The 16,564-nt window shown below is 37.6% G+C and overlaps 1 protein-coding gene across 1 annotated transcript; it reads left to right on the plus strand.

The window, feature by feature from the left end:
* The first annotated feature begins 3,768 nt into the window (after positions 1 to 3,768).
* On the plus strand, positions 3,769 to 8,685 carry LOC134325288 (potassium channel subfamily K member 16-like). The gene is made up of 5 exons (XM_063007429.1): positions 3,769 to 3,981; positions 4,097 to 4,211; positions 6,034 to 6,200; positions 6,412 to 6,580; positions 8,142 to 8,685. The coding sequence occupies exons 1-5, from the start codon at positions 3,769 to 3,771 to the stop codon at positions 8,405 to 8,407; spliced, it is 930 nt and encodes a 309-aa protein (XP_062863499.1). The 3' UTR covers positions 8,408 to 8,685.
* Positions 8,686 to 16,564: the final 7,879 nt, after the last annotated feature.

The raw sequence follows: 16,564 nt of genomic DNA on the forward strand, positions 1-16,564 counted from the left end.
TCCTAAAATGTACAAGAAGATAAGTAAAAAAATTAAGCAGAAGGAGGAAATTTAATGAAAATGAAAACAAGTTTGTGCTTCAGGAAGAGAAACCGGTGCGTCTCTTGTGTTATGAGGCCGTGTCTGTGGTAAAGGAGGACAATATAAATGCAGAATTCAGCCTCCAAGAAAAACAACAGACTGCAATCACAGCAGGATACGTTACAATCGGCCCTTTGAGGGCCACCATAATGCTGATGTGGCCCTCGGTGAAAATGAGTTTGACACCCCTGTTTTAGTTTAAGCCATTTGCACATTAACATCCCATTTTTAACCATTTCACAGAGGCTTATTTATGCATTTAATTTTTGCAATACTTTGATCATTTTTAAAACTGAAAAACATAAACAGAAAGTGAAGCAGCAACCAATGTGACCTAAAGCTGTTTTCCATTTTCAGTACAAAATGTCCTAGTTCCAGGGTCAGCTCTATCTGTTCCAACTAGGGCTGGCTCGATACCACTTTTTTTTAATGTCCAATACCGATACTGATACTGCAAATTAAGTATCTGCCGATACTGATACCAATCCGATACCGTAATTTCTCCTCTCAAACAACTAAGCAGTAATAACACATGTCTGAATGCACCATGGTTAAAGTAGCTATCTAAATAACAATGCTCAGACTGTAAAACAAATATTCTAAAGGAATAAATACAAAATCTACAACATCACACTTATACAAAACTGCTGTTTTTATTTTAACTTTTACACACAGAACATTTAGAACATCAACTCACAAGTCTACACCTTAAAGAGGCAGCGGAAAAATTACAAAATAAATAATAAAAAATATTATTATAAACAATAAAAATAAAACAATTAAATAATAAAAAATAAACAAATGTATCTATCCTGTCAACGATTAATCCATGTGTTATTAAATAAAACAAACTACTCTGTTTCTCGTTTACCCACAGACGTCCTCTTCAAAATCCAGCAGGGTTTTTCAATAATTGCGCTTTGGTTATTAATAATCTAAAAACGTGACAGAACTTTAATGGAAAATCTCAACCAAACTCTGCGTCAATTCTAATTGGTCCATCGCGTTTGATTGACATCCACATCTTCCAATTGTAAACACTTTGGACGACACGCCGTAAAACAGTGTTTTTAGATGTGGCAGTAGTAGATGATTTTTTTAAATGCTAAAAGTTTAAGTAGATCAGTGTGTTTTAATTTCTGAATGGTCTTATTTACATTAAGCAACAGTATCAGATGAGATTACACGTTTTTTTCCTTCTGATATCTGTTCCAGTGAATTATTATTATCCATGAAGTATTGGGCCAATATCGGACCGATACAGATACAGAGTATTGGATTGGTGCCAGCTCTAGTTTCAACGTACCAGTACCAGTCATATCTGTTCTAGTATAAAGTATGAAGTATAAAAGTATTAGCCTGAAAAAAAAAAGTAAATTAGTTGAATAATTTAGACACCACAAATTATTTGTACCCTTAAACTCAACATGTTCAAATTATTTATTTAATTTCAATTCAAACCAGCTGCTTTGTTCAGCGCTTGGCTTGTTTGTTTGTTTATTAGGATTTTAACATCATGTTTTACACCTTCATTACATTCATGACAGAAACGGTAGTTACTCATTACACAAAGTTCATCAGTTCTCAAGATTATATCAAACACATTCATAGACAATTTTGTATCTTCAGTTCACCTCACTTGCATGTCTTTGGACTGTGGGGGGAAACTGGAGCACCCGAAGGAAATCCATGCGGACACAGGGAGAACATGCAAACTCCGCACAGAAAGGACCCGGACCGCCCCACCTGGGGATGGAACCCAGAACCTTCTTGCTGTAAGGCGACAGTGCTACCAACTTAGCCACCATGCCACCCCCAGCGCTTGGCTTGAGCGATGCAGTAAAATGTTATCAAAGTTATCAATGTTATCAAAGCATTTGTGTGGAATAACAGTCAAATCCAGTCTGAAAGCTCCACATGTATCTGTGTTTAGCTGGATTTCTCTCCTGTTTCACTTTTAAACTTGTGTTACAACTCGGGGTCTACTCTATTAGACACTCCTACCTAGTTGGTCCACCTTGTAGATGTAAAGTCAGAGACGATCGCTCATCTATTGCTGCTGTTTGAGTTGGTCATCTTCTAGACCTGCTGCCCATGGGGGGTTTGGTTGGTGGGCTATTCTCAGTCCAGCAGGGACAGTGAGGAGTTTAAAAACTCCATCAGTATTGCTGTCTCTTATCCACTCATACCAGAACAACACACACTAACACACCACCAGCGTGTCAGTGTCACTGCAGTGCTGAGAATGATCCACCACCTAAATAATACCTACTCTGTAGTGGTGCTGTGGGGGTCCTGACAATTGGAGAACAGGGTGAAAGCAGGCTAAAAAGTATGTAGAGAAATAGATGGACTACAGTCAGTAATTGTAGAACTACAAAGTGCTTCTTTGTGGTAAGTGGAGCTGATAAAATGGACAGTGAGTGTAGAAACAAGGAGATGGTTTTAATGTTATGGCTGATCGGTGTATAATATAATAAGTGTTCAGTTCTAATTTTATTTCATCTACTCATAATTTGACAATGAAAAATTTACAAATGAACAAACACAAATCTAAGCATATAAATCTTTCATACCTGCCTATTCAATTAGTGCCGAAATGTAAAGCGTTAAATGAAAGAAGCCCCTTTGTTGCCTTATATTTTTGCTAGAAAGAATGTTGTGCTGTGATTGGTGGTCCAGCTATAATTTTTTTAGAGGAATAGAAATTTATGAGAGACCAACTTCAAATGACAGTGAAATGAACCAATCATATTATTTCTTTAAATGGGTGGGCTTTGTTATAGCTAACTTTATGACAAGTTTCACCCGATGTGCCAGCTGCAATATTATCTGTCTACAGAGCCACATGTTAGTGACAGTCATGAGTTTTGAACGTCGGCTTGATATTTACACTCTACATTTCTCTGTGCAAAAGGAACTTTGAAGCATAAGCATATAATGAAAATAAATAAATAAATAAAAATTATGTTTTCATGTAAATTTTCTCTTGAAAGGTGGATGCGGTAGGTGTATCAAAGTAGGACGTTATATTAATCCCCATGATTATTCGAGAAAAATATTTAAAGCATTATCTTTTGTGGTGCATTTTTACCTGTTGGTGGGTTTTATGCTAACCCCTTGCCATGTGACTCCTGTCAATGGAAATAACACCAACCGAGGGTGATTAATGTCTCACTGGAGCAATCAGCAGCCATCAGATGAAACATTAACTAATGTCCTGCTGACATGGTGGTACTCCAGCAGTTTAAGCAGTGATAAATGAGCACATAGTGGACAGGTCTGGACCATGTAATAGAAGTCATGCTCAGTCGTTGTCACAGGAACCATCAGCACACTCACGCAGCTCTGTCAAACATCCGTTTAAACCCGGAGTGACCCTTGAGGAGAAGGAATACTGCTTCGCACCATGATCCCACTCATCTCTTTCAGTCTAAAGCTTCTTTAAAGGACTGACTACTTAATTTATACAACTGTAGTTATTCTGATCATTCTAAGGTTTCATGTCTGACCATTTTTATTTTTTTCATCAGCAAAGATGGACATCTATTTTTCATTGTTATTAAATAATACTCTATGATAATTTATCTTTTTATCATACTAGGAATTAGATTTTGTAATCCAGTGATTTTATCTGCTCCACAACTGGATTTCTTAGCCATTCGGCTCCCATGTATGTGCGCATACATGGCTCAGCTCCAGGTTAGAGGTGCAAGGTTTAGCTGGACTACAGCGCTCGCCCTGTTCCAATTTACCTACCTGCTGCTGGGGGCTACTGTTTTCCAACTGCTTGAGAAAGAGGCCGAGAGCCAGAACCGCAACCACTTTCAGATCGAGAAGCTCAACTTTCTGGCCAACTACACCTGCCTGGATGGACCAGCATTGGAGAAGTTTGTGAAGGTTGCTATTGCTGTTCTAAATGGATGCTGTTTTTCATACATGTGCCTAAATGGTTTCTAACTTTACCAGAAACCTTGTTTTGCTGCGTGTTTAACAGAAACATGTTTTGCTGCAGATCATCTTAGATGCTTGGGAACATGGCGTGAACCCTTCTGGAAATTCCACTAACCCAAGTAACTGGGATTTTGGCAGTTCTTTCTTCTTTGCAGGAACAGTAGTAACCACTATAGGTAATTCTCAGTTATTGCCTGCTTGTCACACTGAATGATTTCACATCATTAAATAAAGCATTATAATACACAAAAAGAACACAACACATTCTGTAAAACTTTAATTTGAAGCACAAAGTTATCTAGCTTATCAATGTTAAAAAAATTAATTGTTTATTTAAAGTAATAACTGATTTAGCTATATAAATAAATGTATTATTTAACTACTTTTAGCTGCAGTAATGGTAACTAAACATTATAATGTGGTGTTACACCTTTATTTCACTGTAAATACAGTCGAAGTTATTACTTTATTAATTAGTTATTACTTCTTACCACTGTTTCTCTATTGGGTTTACGTCAGGCCACTCCAACCTTTATATTTACTTTTATTACATTTCAGCCATTCAATTAAACTCGCTTTGTATTTTTAATTAATATTCTGTTGCGTAACCCACTTACACAACCGAGTTACTTTTCGACTCATGGTCAGACGATTGTAAATTCTCAAAATATATTAGTAATTCCTTCAGTAACATTAACGTAATGTACTATTGTCAAGTTTTAGTGTTCTTACTATGGAATTTGCTTTTCATCAAACATGAGTTTTAGTTTGAATTTGTCTGTCCATGAGTATAATGTATTTATAGAGGTTTAGGGATTACCCAGCTGCTTTTTATTTGAATGCCTTGCCATAAATCTGCATTATATATTGTGAAGTCATAAACACTGACCGTAGGAAGAGAAACAAAGAGAATCTGTTTTAACAATCTTTTTGACTTGTTGAATTGATGACTGAAATACTTGTTGATGTTAATTTGAAGAAATTGGTGGTCCTTGTCTACTATTTGAGGGCGCAATTAAGGTACTGGACTAGTAATAGAAAAGTTCCTGGTTCATTCCCGAATCTACCAGATTGGCACTGTTGGGCTCTTGAGCAAAGCCCTCAACCCTCGCTCAGACTGTAATTGTCAGTTGCTTTAGGAAAAAAAACATCTGCTGTAAATGGTCCTAATGTTTTGGCTCATCAGTGTATCCATAAATTGGATTTAGAATGCATTAGATCCCTTTTAACACTTATTGTATATAATTGCTATTTTACCCATTAAAGTACCCACTTTGGATACATTTACAAGCTTTGCTCACCTGTATTTAGACAGTTTATCATATTTTTCATGGCATCTTCTTTCTAGATTTTTCAGATTGGATATCAAGCATCTGGGAATTGCTTTCTTCAGGCATGATGTTCGTTTGGGTTTAAATCAGGGCTTTGGCTAAGTGTTGTTTTTAGCTGTATTTTTTCAGTCATTGTCTTTTTAAAACTCTCACCTCAGTCTAAGTTTGCATGCACTCTGGAGGAGGTTTTCTTCAAGAATGGTCCTGTGTTTGGTTGCATTTATCCATGCTTCAAATCTCCTATATAGTCTCTTTACAAGCCCTTGACACTGACTTTAGCATTTTAGAAGAGGCTTGAAGGATTTGTGCCAAATGATATTTGGGATTCCCTCCACCTTGACTAAAGCCCCAGTTTCAGCTAAAAAACAGTGGGTATGGTGTTTTTTGGGTGATGCATTGTGTTGTTTTTGTGCCAAATATACCTTTTAGAATTATGGCCAAAAAGTTCAGCCTTGGTCTCATCAGACCATAAAACATTTTCCACATGCTGGTTGTTAGCCAAAAAAGTTAGTCAAAATTACCTGTAAATTTGATTTACCTATAAAGTTAATTTACAGTATTTTTTTATTTATGTATATGGCCTGACTGTTGTGATACATTTGAGAAATTATTGATAAGTATTTTGCTAATAACATTAATTAATGTGGATATTATTCTTTTTTAAAAGGTTATGGGAATCTGTCACCCACCACATATTCTGGGCAGGTTTTCTGTGTCTTTTACGCTCTGTGTGGCATCCCTCTTAACTTGGCCTTCCTTAACCAGCTCAGCAAGTGTCTTACCCTTCATCTTGGCCGTTTGGAACGTAGCATGATCTCAGTGGTGCCTCACAAGGTATTTTGTAATTTACATCTCATGATGCATAAATCCATTTTTTCCAATAATTAGTTAAAGTCAGTAACTGAACAAAAACATTTCTAATCCAAAACATTTATAGTGCGACTGTGATTGTGCAACTGTGTGATCCAACACAAAATTATGTACAAAGATGTTTTTATGTGATTAATACATTTTATTTATTCAGTGGATTTGTGTTTTAATGCAGCAGTGTGTGGAAGTGCTGGCAGTGGTCTTATTTTTGCTGATGGGCAGTGTGCTCTTCCTGGTCTTTCCCCCATTGATCTTTAGCTATGTGGAGGGCTGGTCATATGGAGAGGGCTTCTATTACGCCTTTATAACTCTCAGCACCATTGGCTTTGGAGACTATGTGGTTGGTAAGTGCCACTGGATCTTTGGTGTACCCATTGTGACGGTTTAACTTTATAATTAGGTTGTTGTCAGTGATGATAATTTAACAGATATTATTTTATAAACTAAATCTATGTTGTAAGCACAATCAGATAAAGCCTTTATTTATTAAGTGCTGCATTAAACCATAGGAGTCAATCATAGGGTAAATACACTGATAAGGCATAACATTATGACCACCTCCTTGTTTCTACACTCACTGTCCATTTTATCAGCTCCACTTACCATATAGAAGCACTTTGTAGTTCTACAATTACTGACTGTAGTCCATCTATTTCTCTACATACCTTTTTAGCTTGCTTTCATGCTGTTCTTCAATGGTCAGGACTTCCACAGGACCACCACAGAGCAGGTATTATTTGGGTGGTGGATCATTCTCAGCACTGCAGTGACATTGACATGGTGGTGGTGTGTTAGTGTGTGTTGTGCTGGTATGACTGGATCAGACACAGCAGCGCTGCTGGAGTTTTTAAATAACATGTCCACTCACTGTCCACTCTATTAGACACTCCTACCTAGTTGGTCCACCTTGTAGACATAAAGTCAGAGACAATTGCTCATCTATTGCTGCTGTTTGAGTTGGTCATCTTCTAAAACCTCATCAGTGGTCACAGGGCGCTGTTGGCTGGTAATTTTTTTTGGTTGGTGGACTATTCTCAGTCCAGCAGTGACAGTGAGGTGTTTAAAATCTCCATCAGCATTTCTGTGTCTTATCCACTCATACCAGCACAACACACACTAACACACCTCCACCATGTCAGTGTCACTGCAGTGCTGAGAATGACCCACCACCCAAATAATGCCTACTCTGTAGTGGTCCTGGGAGAGTCCTGACCATTGAAGAACAGCATGAAAGGGGGCTAACAAAGCATGCAGAGAAACAGATGGACTACAGTCAGTAATTGTAGAACTACAAAGTGCTTCTATGTGGTAAGTGCAGCCAATAAAATGGACAATGTGTGTAGAAACAAGGAGGTGGTTTTAATGTTATGGCTGATCGGTGTATGTTGTAAGCACAATCAGATCAAGCCTGTATTTAATAAGTGTTGCATTAAACCGTAAGTCAGTCATAGGGTAAATATATCTAAAAATTAAATCTAAGTTATCTAATGGCTGAAAAACTCACCTCATTACAATTGTAGGTCCGTAGGCATAGTCTCAGATGGATTAGTCAGGTATCTGATCTGATCACTGCCAGCATGCAGTGGATTCAGAAAGTATTGGGACCCATTGTTATTTTTGCACACTTTGTGTAAATTTGAATTCATGTTTAGTCTACAGTTTACATATTTATCTATAATATGTATAATATAATTTACAATTTGTTCTCTATCAATATTCAAACTTCTTTACATTAACGTTTTTGTAATATTTGGCTGTTCAGTTTTTACCTGTTTTTACATTTTCTTATAACCATAGAATTGTAGCTCATTCTTCTAATTTATTTTATCATGCTAACCTATTTAGGTAAATCTCTTGCCAATGTATTTAAATTGGTTTGACAGGTCATGTTGCTTTTTTTGCCAGGAAATGGCCAGAACAAGCAGAATGTGTCTGTGTACCGCAGCCTGGCAGCAGTGTGGATCATCTTTGCTCTGGCATGGCTTGCCCTTATCCTTAACATTGGCGCCAGGATCATGGAGTATTTTCTTTGCTTCCAGCAGCTCTCTGTCACTCCCGGAGATGAGCATAGACCTTCAGAAGGAAAGCAGGAGGATGGCCTGAGTACACCAGAGATGCGTTCTTCAGAGAACGGCAAGGGAAAGTACTTTATTAAAATCAGAGCAGCTTAGGTAACAGCTGTTGTCAGATGGGAAACTGGGCTGACATGTTTCAACTATACTATTTTATAAATATTAATACGGAGGTTACAGTGTGGGTGGTTCATTATGCACAGTTAACATTGTACACTTGATGTCTAACTGAATGTCAGCATATCATTTATTTGTATGGTTTATTTTATACACATTAGCAATGGGTGTGGCAGAAGCACCTGAACTCAATAAGGAGATTTCATAATTTTTTTCAACAAATGTTTTATTTATTTTATTTTTTGACTAAATTATTTAAACACACACTTTTTTAACCCAAAAAACCCAAATGTGAGTTGTTTTGGAACTTTGTTGTTGGTTTATATACACCGATCAGCCTTAACATTAAAACCACCTCCTTGTTTCTACACACATTGTCCATTTTATCAGCTCCACTTACCATATAGAAGCATTTTGTAGTTCTACAATTACTGACTGTAGTCCATCTGTTTCTCTGCATGCTTTGTTAGCCCCCTTTTATGCTGTTCTTCAATGGTCAGGACCCCCACAGGACCACCACAGAGTAGGTATTATTTGGGTGGTGGATCATTTTCAGCACTGCAGTGACACTGACATGGTGGTGGTGTGTTAGTGTGTGTTGTGCTGGTAGGAGTGGATCAGACACATCAATGCTGATGGAGTTTTTAAACACCTCACTGTCACTGCTGGACTGAGAATAGTCCACCAACCAAAAATATCCAGCCAACAGCGCCCCGTAGGCAGCATCCTGTGACCACTGATGAAGGTCTAGAAGATGACCAACTCAAACAGCAGCAATAGATGAGCGATCGTCTCTGACTTTACATCGACAAGGTGAACCAACTAGGTAGGAGTGTCTAATGGAGTGGACAGTGAGTGGACACGGTATTTAAAACTCCAGCAGCGCTGCTGTGTCTGATCCACTCATACCAGCACAACACACACTAACACACCACCACCATGTCAGTGTCACTGCAGTGAATCATTCACCACCTAAATAATACCTGCTCTGTGGGGGTCCTGTGGGGGTCCTGACCATTAAAGAACAGGGTGAAAGCAGGTTAAAAAGATATGTAGAGAAATAGATGGACTACAGTCAGTAATTGTAGAACTACAAAGTGCTTCTATATGGTAAGTGGAGCTGATAAAACGAACAGTGAGTGTAGAAACAAGGAGGTGGTTTTAATGTTATGGCTATAATTGCTGATGTAAAAAATGTCATGTAACTTTGTGGCATGGATTCCTAATTGCTTGTAAGTGATTATGATTTACTGTAGCTGGTGAATTCTCTGAATAAAAAGGATAGTGTGACTGCACCATTTAAAAAGTAAATGGAACAGTGGTGGTCTCCTGTCAATGTCAGGAAAAAATATCCAAACTGTTACCTTTATGATTGCTTTATGATTTTTTCCTGGATAGTCTACATGCAATACACTACATGGCCTTGTTTGTTGCATGGCAGTCTGTAAGCTGATGCTGATGTGAAGCTTGCTTGTTGGTGTCTCCTATTTTTCAGCAGCATTTTTTTGTTTACAAAATACCATTCAGACATATGACATACATTTTACACACAACTGTATGCAAATGTTCAACTTGGTTGTTCTTGAATAGTGGACATTTTGTCTTCACCCTACATCATTTTGAGAACTCATCCTACCTCTACTTTCATGGGTACTGAAAGTCAAAATAGAAAACAAAAACAGTTGTATTATATAGGTTATCGTACAGTACTGTGTTGCTGGGTATTTTACAGACTCTATACAACTCATGCAGACTTCTATATTATTCACTCTTTGCTTGTAGGTGTACAGTAGAAAAAGAAAGTTCATCTTCAATTATTCAGCATGTTTGCTAAGTGTATCGTTTTTATTATTTTTTATGTTTTTTAGGACTTATTCGCAGAAAACATGAAATCATACACATTTGAAAGTTTATTGTTCCTTGAGTAAAAACTTGCGTTCCTCTGCTAAAAGTCCCTCAAAATCATTTAATGCACCTTGTTTGTGCAACGGTACCGATGTTTTAATGATGCTCAGCTAGAATAACTTTGCATTGCCTTGCAGTGACCCTTCCGTCATATGTTACAAGTAGATTTAAACAATGCTCGCAATACGTCACCCACAGCATATCAGAGCACAGCAACATTTTTCTACCTGAAGCTCCCACCACCTGTGCCCAGTAATAAACTCTCTTTTAATGCCACTTAGATATTTTGGGTGGCACGGTGGCTCGGTGGGTATCACTGTCGCCTCACAGCAAGAAGGTCCTGGGTTTGATCCCCAGGTGGGGCGGTCCGGGTCCTTTCTGTATAGAGTATGTTCTCCCCGTGTCTGTGTGGGTTTCCTCCGGGAGCTCCAATTTCCTCCCACAGCCCAAAGACATGCAAGTGAGGTGAATTAGAGATACAAAATTGTTCAGGACTGTGTTTGATATAAACTTGTGAACTGATGAATCTTGTGTAATGAGTAACTACCGTTCCTGTCATGAATGTAACCACAGTGTAAAACATGACGTTAAAATCCTAATAAACAAACAAACAAACTTAGATCTTTTTTGTCAATATGTGCCATTACTGACTATTTTTACTCTTATTAAAGTTGTCGTTAACATGTTGTTTAGATGTAATCTGAGTTTTAACTTGACTATAACACCAAAAAGTGTTAAGACCAAAGACACAGTGTATTAAAAATGTATTCAGTCCTAATTCCTCAACAATTTAAATTTTTTATTGTCCTAAATTGCATATTTTAAATATAGTTATTTAAAAAATGAATGGTTCACAGTACAAACAGGGATTGGGCAGTTTGTGGAAAAGCAATAAGCTGTTGCTCTAAAACAATGTACTTTATTAATTAAGAATCATCCAAATAGATCACTGGTTGTAATAGCTGGAAGAGATGGCTTAACCTAGTACAATATGGAGGAAAGGGTTTGATTTATTGTGATTTTTGTCTCTCAACTGAAAACAACAAAGAATCTGTCTAAATATGCATAGTGCATTATGTGCATTTACTGTCACATTAGCACAGTGAGTAGTGTTAACACCTCACAGCAATGGGTGTCATCAGTGGGCCTCGATATCTCAAACTTTCAAAAAATGAATGGAAGTGAATAGGGAAAAAACTTTATAAAAACGTGCGTGGTGGGTGAACAAGTGGGCGGATCCAAAAGCCGTATATAAGCAGTCCATTCCTCAAAGGGCCAAACGATTTGGAGTTGGAACGGCGTCAATATTTTGAAAATTGCCTTCTGCAATCACATTAATAATTCTGTGTGGATTTTGCATGTTCTCCCTGTGTCTGCATGGGTTTCTTCAGAGTGGAGCTAATAAAAATTGTGTGTGAGTTAGTGTGTAAATGTGTGTGTTTGTGTGTGTGTGTCTGCCTGTCCTGACTAGTGATCCAGGGTGTTTCCTGCATCCCACCCAATGAATCAGACCCACCGCAACCCTGAACAGTATAAAGCGGTGGTAAAACAGACAATGAATGAATGAATGAATGCATGCATGAATGGATTGTGATCATCTTTGCATGTGGACTCACACTTGGGGTGGTGCTGGTGGATGTACTGTGTTTGCGCATGTACTGTTTGCCACTAGTGCATTATACATTTGCATTAATGCACTACGTATTCTTGCTGGTCTTTATTATTTGCATTTTTTTGTTACAAGACTCAGATTTCAGCTGTGTGTATGCACCCTCTTAACTAATGAATCGCTGTTTAAGACCACCACATTTTAGCTAAACTGTTTTTAATATTTATGACATTATGTCATTCCTATGTACAGATGTGGCCAAAATATATCTACACCTTCTACTTCCCTTAGATAGAAAGGTAAATTAGGTTAAAACTGACATAAAAAAAAGTAATGTATCCATTATTATTTATTTTTCATTGAATAGAACTGAAATCATTTAAAGTAATAAAACAAATTAAAATGTCTTGGACAAAAAATTGGCACCCTAAATACAGTGAATATATAAAATCATCATGCCCTTTGAAGTAGTTCCTTTTTCTTACGACTAAAACATCTTTATCCAACTTTATTCACACATTTTACAACATGCAAGTAATGAAAAAAGAAAATGATTCTGAAAATTAATTAAAAAATAAAAATCTAAAATAGTACTTAGTACTTTGTAGAGACACATTTTAATGAATTACCACCGTCAGTCTGTTGCACAACTAGATTTGAGAATGTTTGCCTTTTATTTTTATCCAGTCAAATTTCACAGTGACTGCACTCCCTTCAAGTCCGTCTACAAATGGGAGGATGCAAGGTTTTTTTTTATAGTGTGTGATTTCCTATAGGCACAATATTTTGTAGCAAAGTCTTTGGAGGCAGTGAATGTAATCTAGCATTTTTAGTCATTCTTTATAAGATCTTCTTCTTCCTAACTGTTGTATTTCTCAAGTTTGACAGGTCCCATCTGCCAAATATATTATATTCTAATATAATATATTATAATACAGTATTTAAACCTTATATACGTGAATGTGACTGTGCTTTTATTTTGTCTTCCTAAATCCACACTGTTTACAGTATACCGGTACAATGATTTATGACGAAACGACTTGTATGAAGAAACAAGAATCTCACAAAAAAACACCCACAAGCACAATGTCTAAAATGCTTGTGCCCTCCTAATGTCTCTGAATATTTTTAAACACCACTATAAGTAGTGTACTAATCTGACATTCTGTTTAGTAAAGTAGTGTGCAGTTTAGGATGCAACCAGGTGAACATTCTGGTATATCTGAAATCTTCTGTTATTTACTCTGAATGGAAGTTTGCCTAATTGCAAGTATTCCATAAAAATGCTTTGGCTTGCATTTAAAAAGTCACTCAAACATTAGAGGAAATTAAAACATTACAAATCAGGGTTTTAGTAATGAAATCCAGGAGTATCTACCTGTGTCTGGGGCGGCACAGTGGCTAAGTGGGTAGCACTGTTGTCTGACAGCAAGAAGGTCCTGGGCGATGTTTGAACCTAATAAGAGCAACTTTATATTTATTTATTTATTTATTAGGATTTTGACACTTTGGTTACATTAATTGCAGGATAAGTAGTTACTGGTTACACAAGATTCATCACTTCACAAGTTTAATGTCAAACACAGTCATCTACAATTTTGTATCTCCAATTCACCTCACTTGCATGTCTTAGTACTGTGGGAGGAAACCGGAGCTCCCAGAGGAAACCCACGCAGACACGGGGAGAACATGCAAACTCCAAACTTCACACAGAAAGAACCCGGACCGCTTCACCTGGGAACCAGTTTTGAACCCCTTTAACTACATTTACATTACATTTTTTCCTCCTGAAACTCACTCACTCATTTTCTTAACTGCTTATCCAATCAGGGTCACGGGGGGATGGAGCCTATCCTAGCTTTTCAATGGGCGCAAGGCACACAGTAACACCCTGGACGGGGCGCCAGTCCATCGCAGGGCAGACACACACACACACACACCCATTCACATATAGGGCAATTCAGTGTCTCCAATTAACCTGACTGCATTTTTTTGGACTGTGGGAGGAAACCGGAGCTCCCAGAGGAAACCCACGCAGACACGGGGAGAACATGCAAACTCCACAAGGAAAGGACCCGGACCGCCCTACCTGGGGATCGAACCAAGGATCTTCTTGCTGTGAGGCGACAGTGCCACCCACCGAGCCACCCAAAAGAGGTAAACATTCTAGTATATTTTAAATCTTCTGTTATTCACTCTAAATGGAAGTTTGCCTAATAGCAAGTATTCCATAAAAAAGCTTTTGCTTCCATTTAAATAGTCACTCAAACATGAGAGAAATTGCTCCAACCTGCTCGACCGTGAGGTTTTAGGACACAAATATGGAAAATAAGACTTTCAGTGATGTGTAAACCTAATAAGAGCCACTTTATATTTATTTATTTATTAGGATTTTAACATCATGTTTTACACACTTTGGTTACTTTTATGACAGGACAGGTAAGTAAGTAAGTAAGTAAGTAAATTTTATTTATAAAGCACTCTTAAAACAACTTACGTTGACCAAAGTGCTGTACATCGAATAAGCATACATAACACAACATTATATTAAAAAAGTAAGAACCAAATAAAAATACAGAGTAAGAGACAAAATAAAACAAATACAAATAGACTAAACAATTAAAATTAACACAGCTCCTCACTGTTCAAATGCCAGCTTATAAAGGTATGTTTTTAGGAGTGATTTAAAAACAGCGGCCGAAGGTGCTTGTCGAATATTAGGAGGTAGAGTTTTCCATAGCCTCGGAGCATAAACTGCAAATGCACGATCACCTTTTAGCTTCAAACGAGCCCTAGGAACAGTCAACAAATTCTGAGTGGCTGATCTTAAAGATCGCTGTGCGGTTGCGGGAGAAAGCATACCACTGAGATAAGCCGGGGCTTGACCATTAAGCGCTTTAAAAACAAATAAAAGCACTTTAAAATGAATCCTGTGCTGAACAGGCAGCCAATGTAGTGAGGCAAGGACTGGTGTAATATGGTTTCTTTTCTTGGTATTAGTCAGTAACCTTGCTGCTGCATTCTGGACTACCTGCAAGCGCCGCAACAGAGACTGACTAATCCCAATATACAGAGAATTACAGTAGTCAATTCTTGCAGAAATGAATGCATGAATAACTTTTTCCAGGTCAGAATAGCAGAGATAATAGAGGTAATTACTCTTTAATTATAAGGACACATGGACAACTTTGTATCTTTAATTCACCTCACCTGCATGTCTTTGGACTGTGGGAGGAAACCCATGCAGACACAGGGAGATCATGCGAACTCCACACAGAAAGGACCCGGACCACCCTACATGAGAATCGAACCCAGGACCGTCTTGCTTTGAGGCGTGTTTAATGCTATTTCTATACCCAATCATGACAGCATTATCTGAGGTCCTATCCAAACTTTTTGGAATATGTACAAATCACTTTTTTTAATGAAATACCTGTAAAACATTTAGCAAATCACTGCTTTTTATTTTTATTTGCATAATACCAGCTGTCCCAGTTTTATTTGGAATTAGGTTTGTAAATTGTGAACAGTTGCAAAGCATTATGGGATCTGTAGTTCTTCTCCTTATAAAATACAATGCACAGTCCTACATAATGCTTCAAAAAGGTCAAGTTATTATTAATCTGTTTGCTGTTTTTTTTTTTTTTAACTTCTTAAATGTCTGTGGAAAAAAAAAAATTACAAAAATATTTCCAGAAACCAAAAATACTAAAAAAATATATATATTATTATAGTTTATATTTTTATTTATTTATTTTATAGTTTTTTATTTTATAGTTTATTTATTATTATAGTTATTTGGCTTATTTCTTAGCTTTCCTGGCTTTAGGTAAATTTTTAATAATGATATAGAGATATTCCTATTCGGGCGGCACGGTGACTCGGTGGGTAGCACTATCGCCTCACAACAAGAAGGTCCTGGGTTCGATCCCCAGGCGGGGCGGTCTGGGTCCTTTCTGTGTGCAGTTTGCATGTTCTCCCCTGTGTCAGCGTGGGTTTCCTCCGGGAGCTCCGGTTTCCTCCCGCAGTCCAAAAACATGCAGTCAGGTTAATTAGAGAGAGCAGTTGTAGCCTAGTGGTTAAGATATTGGACTAGTAATTGAAAGGTTGCTGGTTCAAGCCTCACCACTGCCAGGTTGCCACTGTTGGGCCCTTGAGCAAGGCCCTTAACCCTCAATTGCTTAGACAGTATACTGTCACAGTACTGTAAGTCGCTTTGAATAAAAGCATCTGCTAAATGCTGAAATTGTAAAATGTAAATGGAGACACTGAATTGCCCTATAGGTGAATGTGTGTGTGTGTGTGTGTATGTATGTGTGTCTGCCCTGCGATGGACTGGTGCCCCGTCCAGGGTGTTACTGTGTGCCTTGCGCCCATTGAAAAGCTGGGATAGGCTCCAGCACCCCCTGCGACCCTAATTGGATAATTGGTTAAGAAAAGTGAGTGAGTGAATTATTCCTATTCCATTGTTATTTTGTTCTAGAGCTTTAAACATATTTTAGTTCTAGTTAATCATGTACTTACACATGTACTCATTTCTGTACTTATGTTTGCTGATAGGGTTTGTAATGTTATCCAGTTTTAGAACATAGTGTCAATAAAACTCATTAATAATATAACAAAGG

This window comes from Trichomycterus rosablanca, chromosome 13 (assembly GCF_030014385.1).
Source record: "Trichomycterus rosablanca isolate fTriRos1 chromosome 13, fTriRos1.hap1, whole genome shotgun sequence".
Classification (NCBI taxonomy): domain Eukaryota; kingdom Metazoa; phylum Chordata; class Actinopteri; order Siluriformes; family Trichomycteridae; genus Trichomycterus; species Trichomycterus rosablanca.

Excerpts from the sequence above, each read along its gene's own strand:
- LOC134325288 (XM_063007429.1), top strand. The coding sequence starts at position 3,769 with ATGGCTCAGCTCCAGGTTAGAGGTGCAAGGTTTAGCTGGACTACAGCG. Across the intron at positions 6,201-6,411 it reads TCTCAGTGGTGCCTCACAAG|CAGTGTGTGGAAGTGCTGGC; the intron begins GTATTTTGTAAT and ends GTTTTAATGCAG. Across the intron at positions 6,581-8,141 it reads CTTTGGAGACTATGTGGTTG|GAAATGGCCAGAACAAGCAG; the intron begins GTAAGTGCCACT and ends TTTTTTTGCCAG.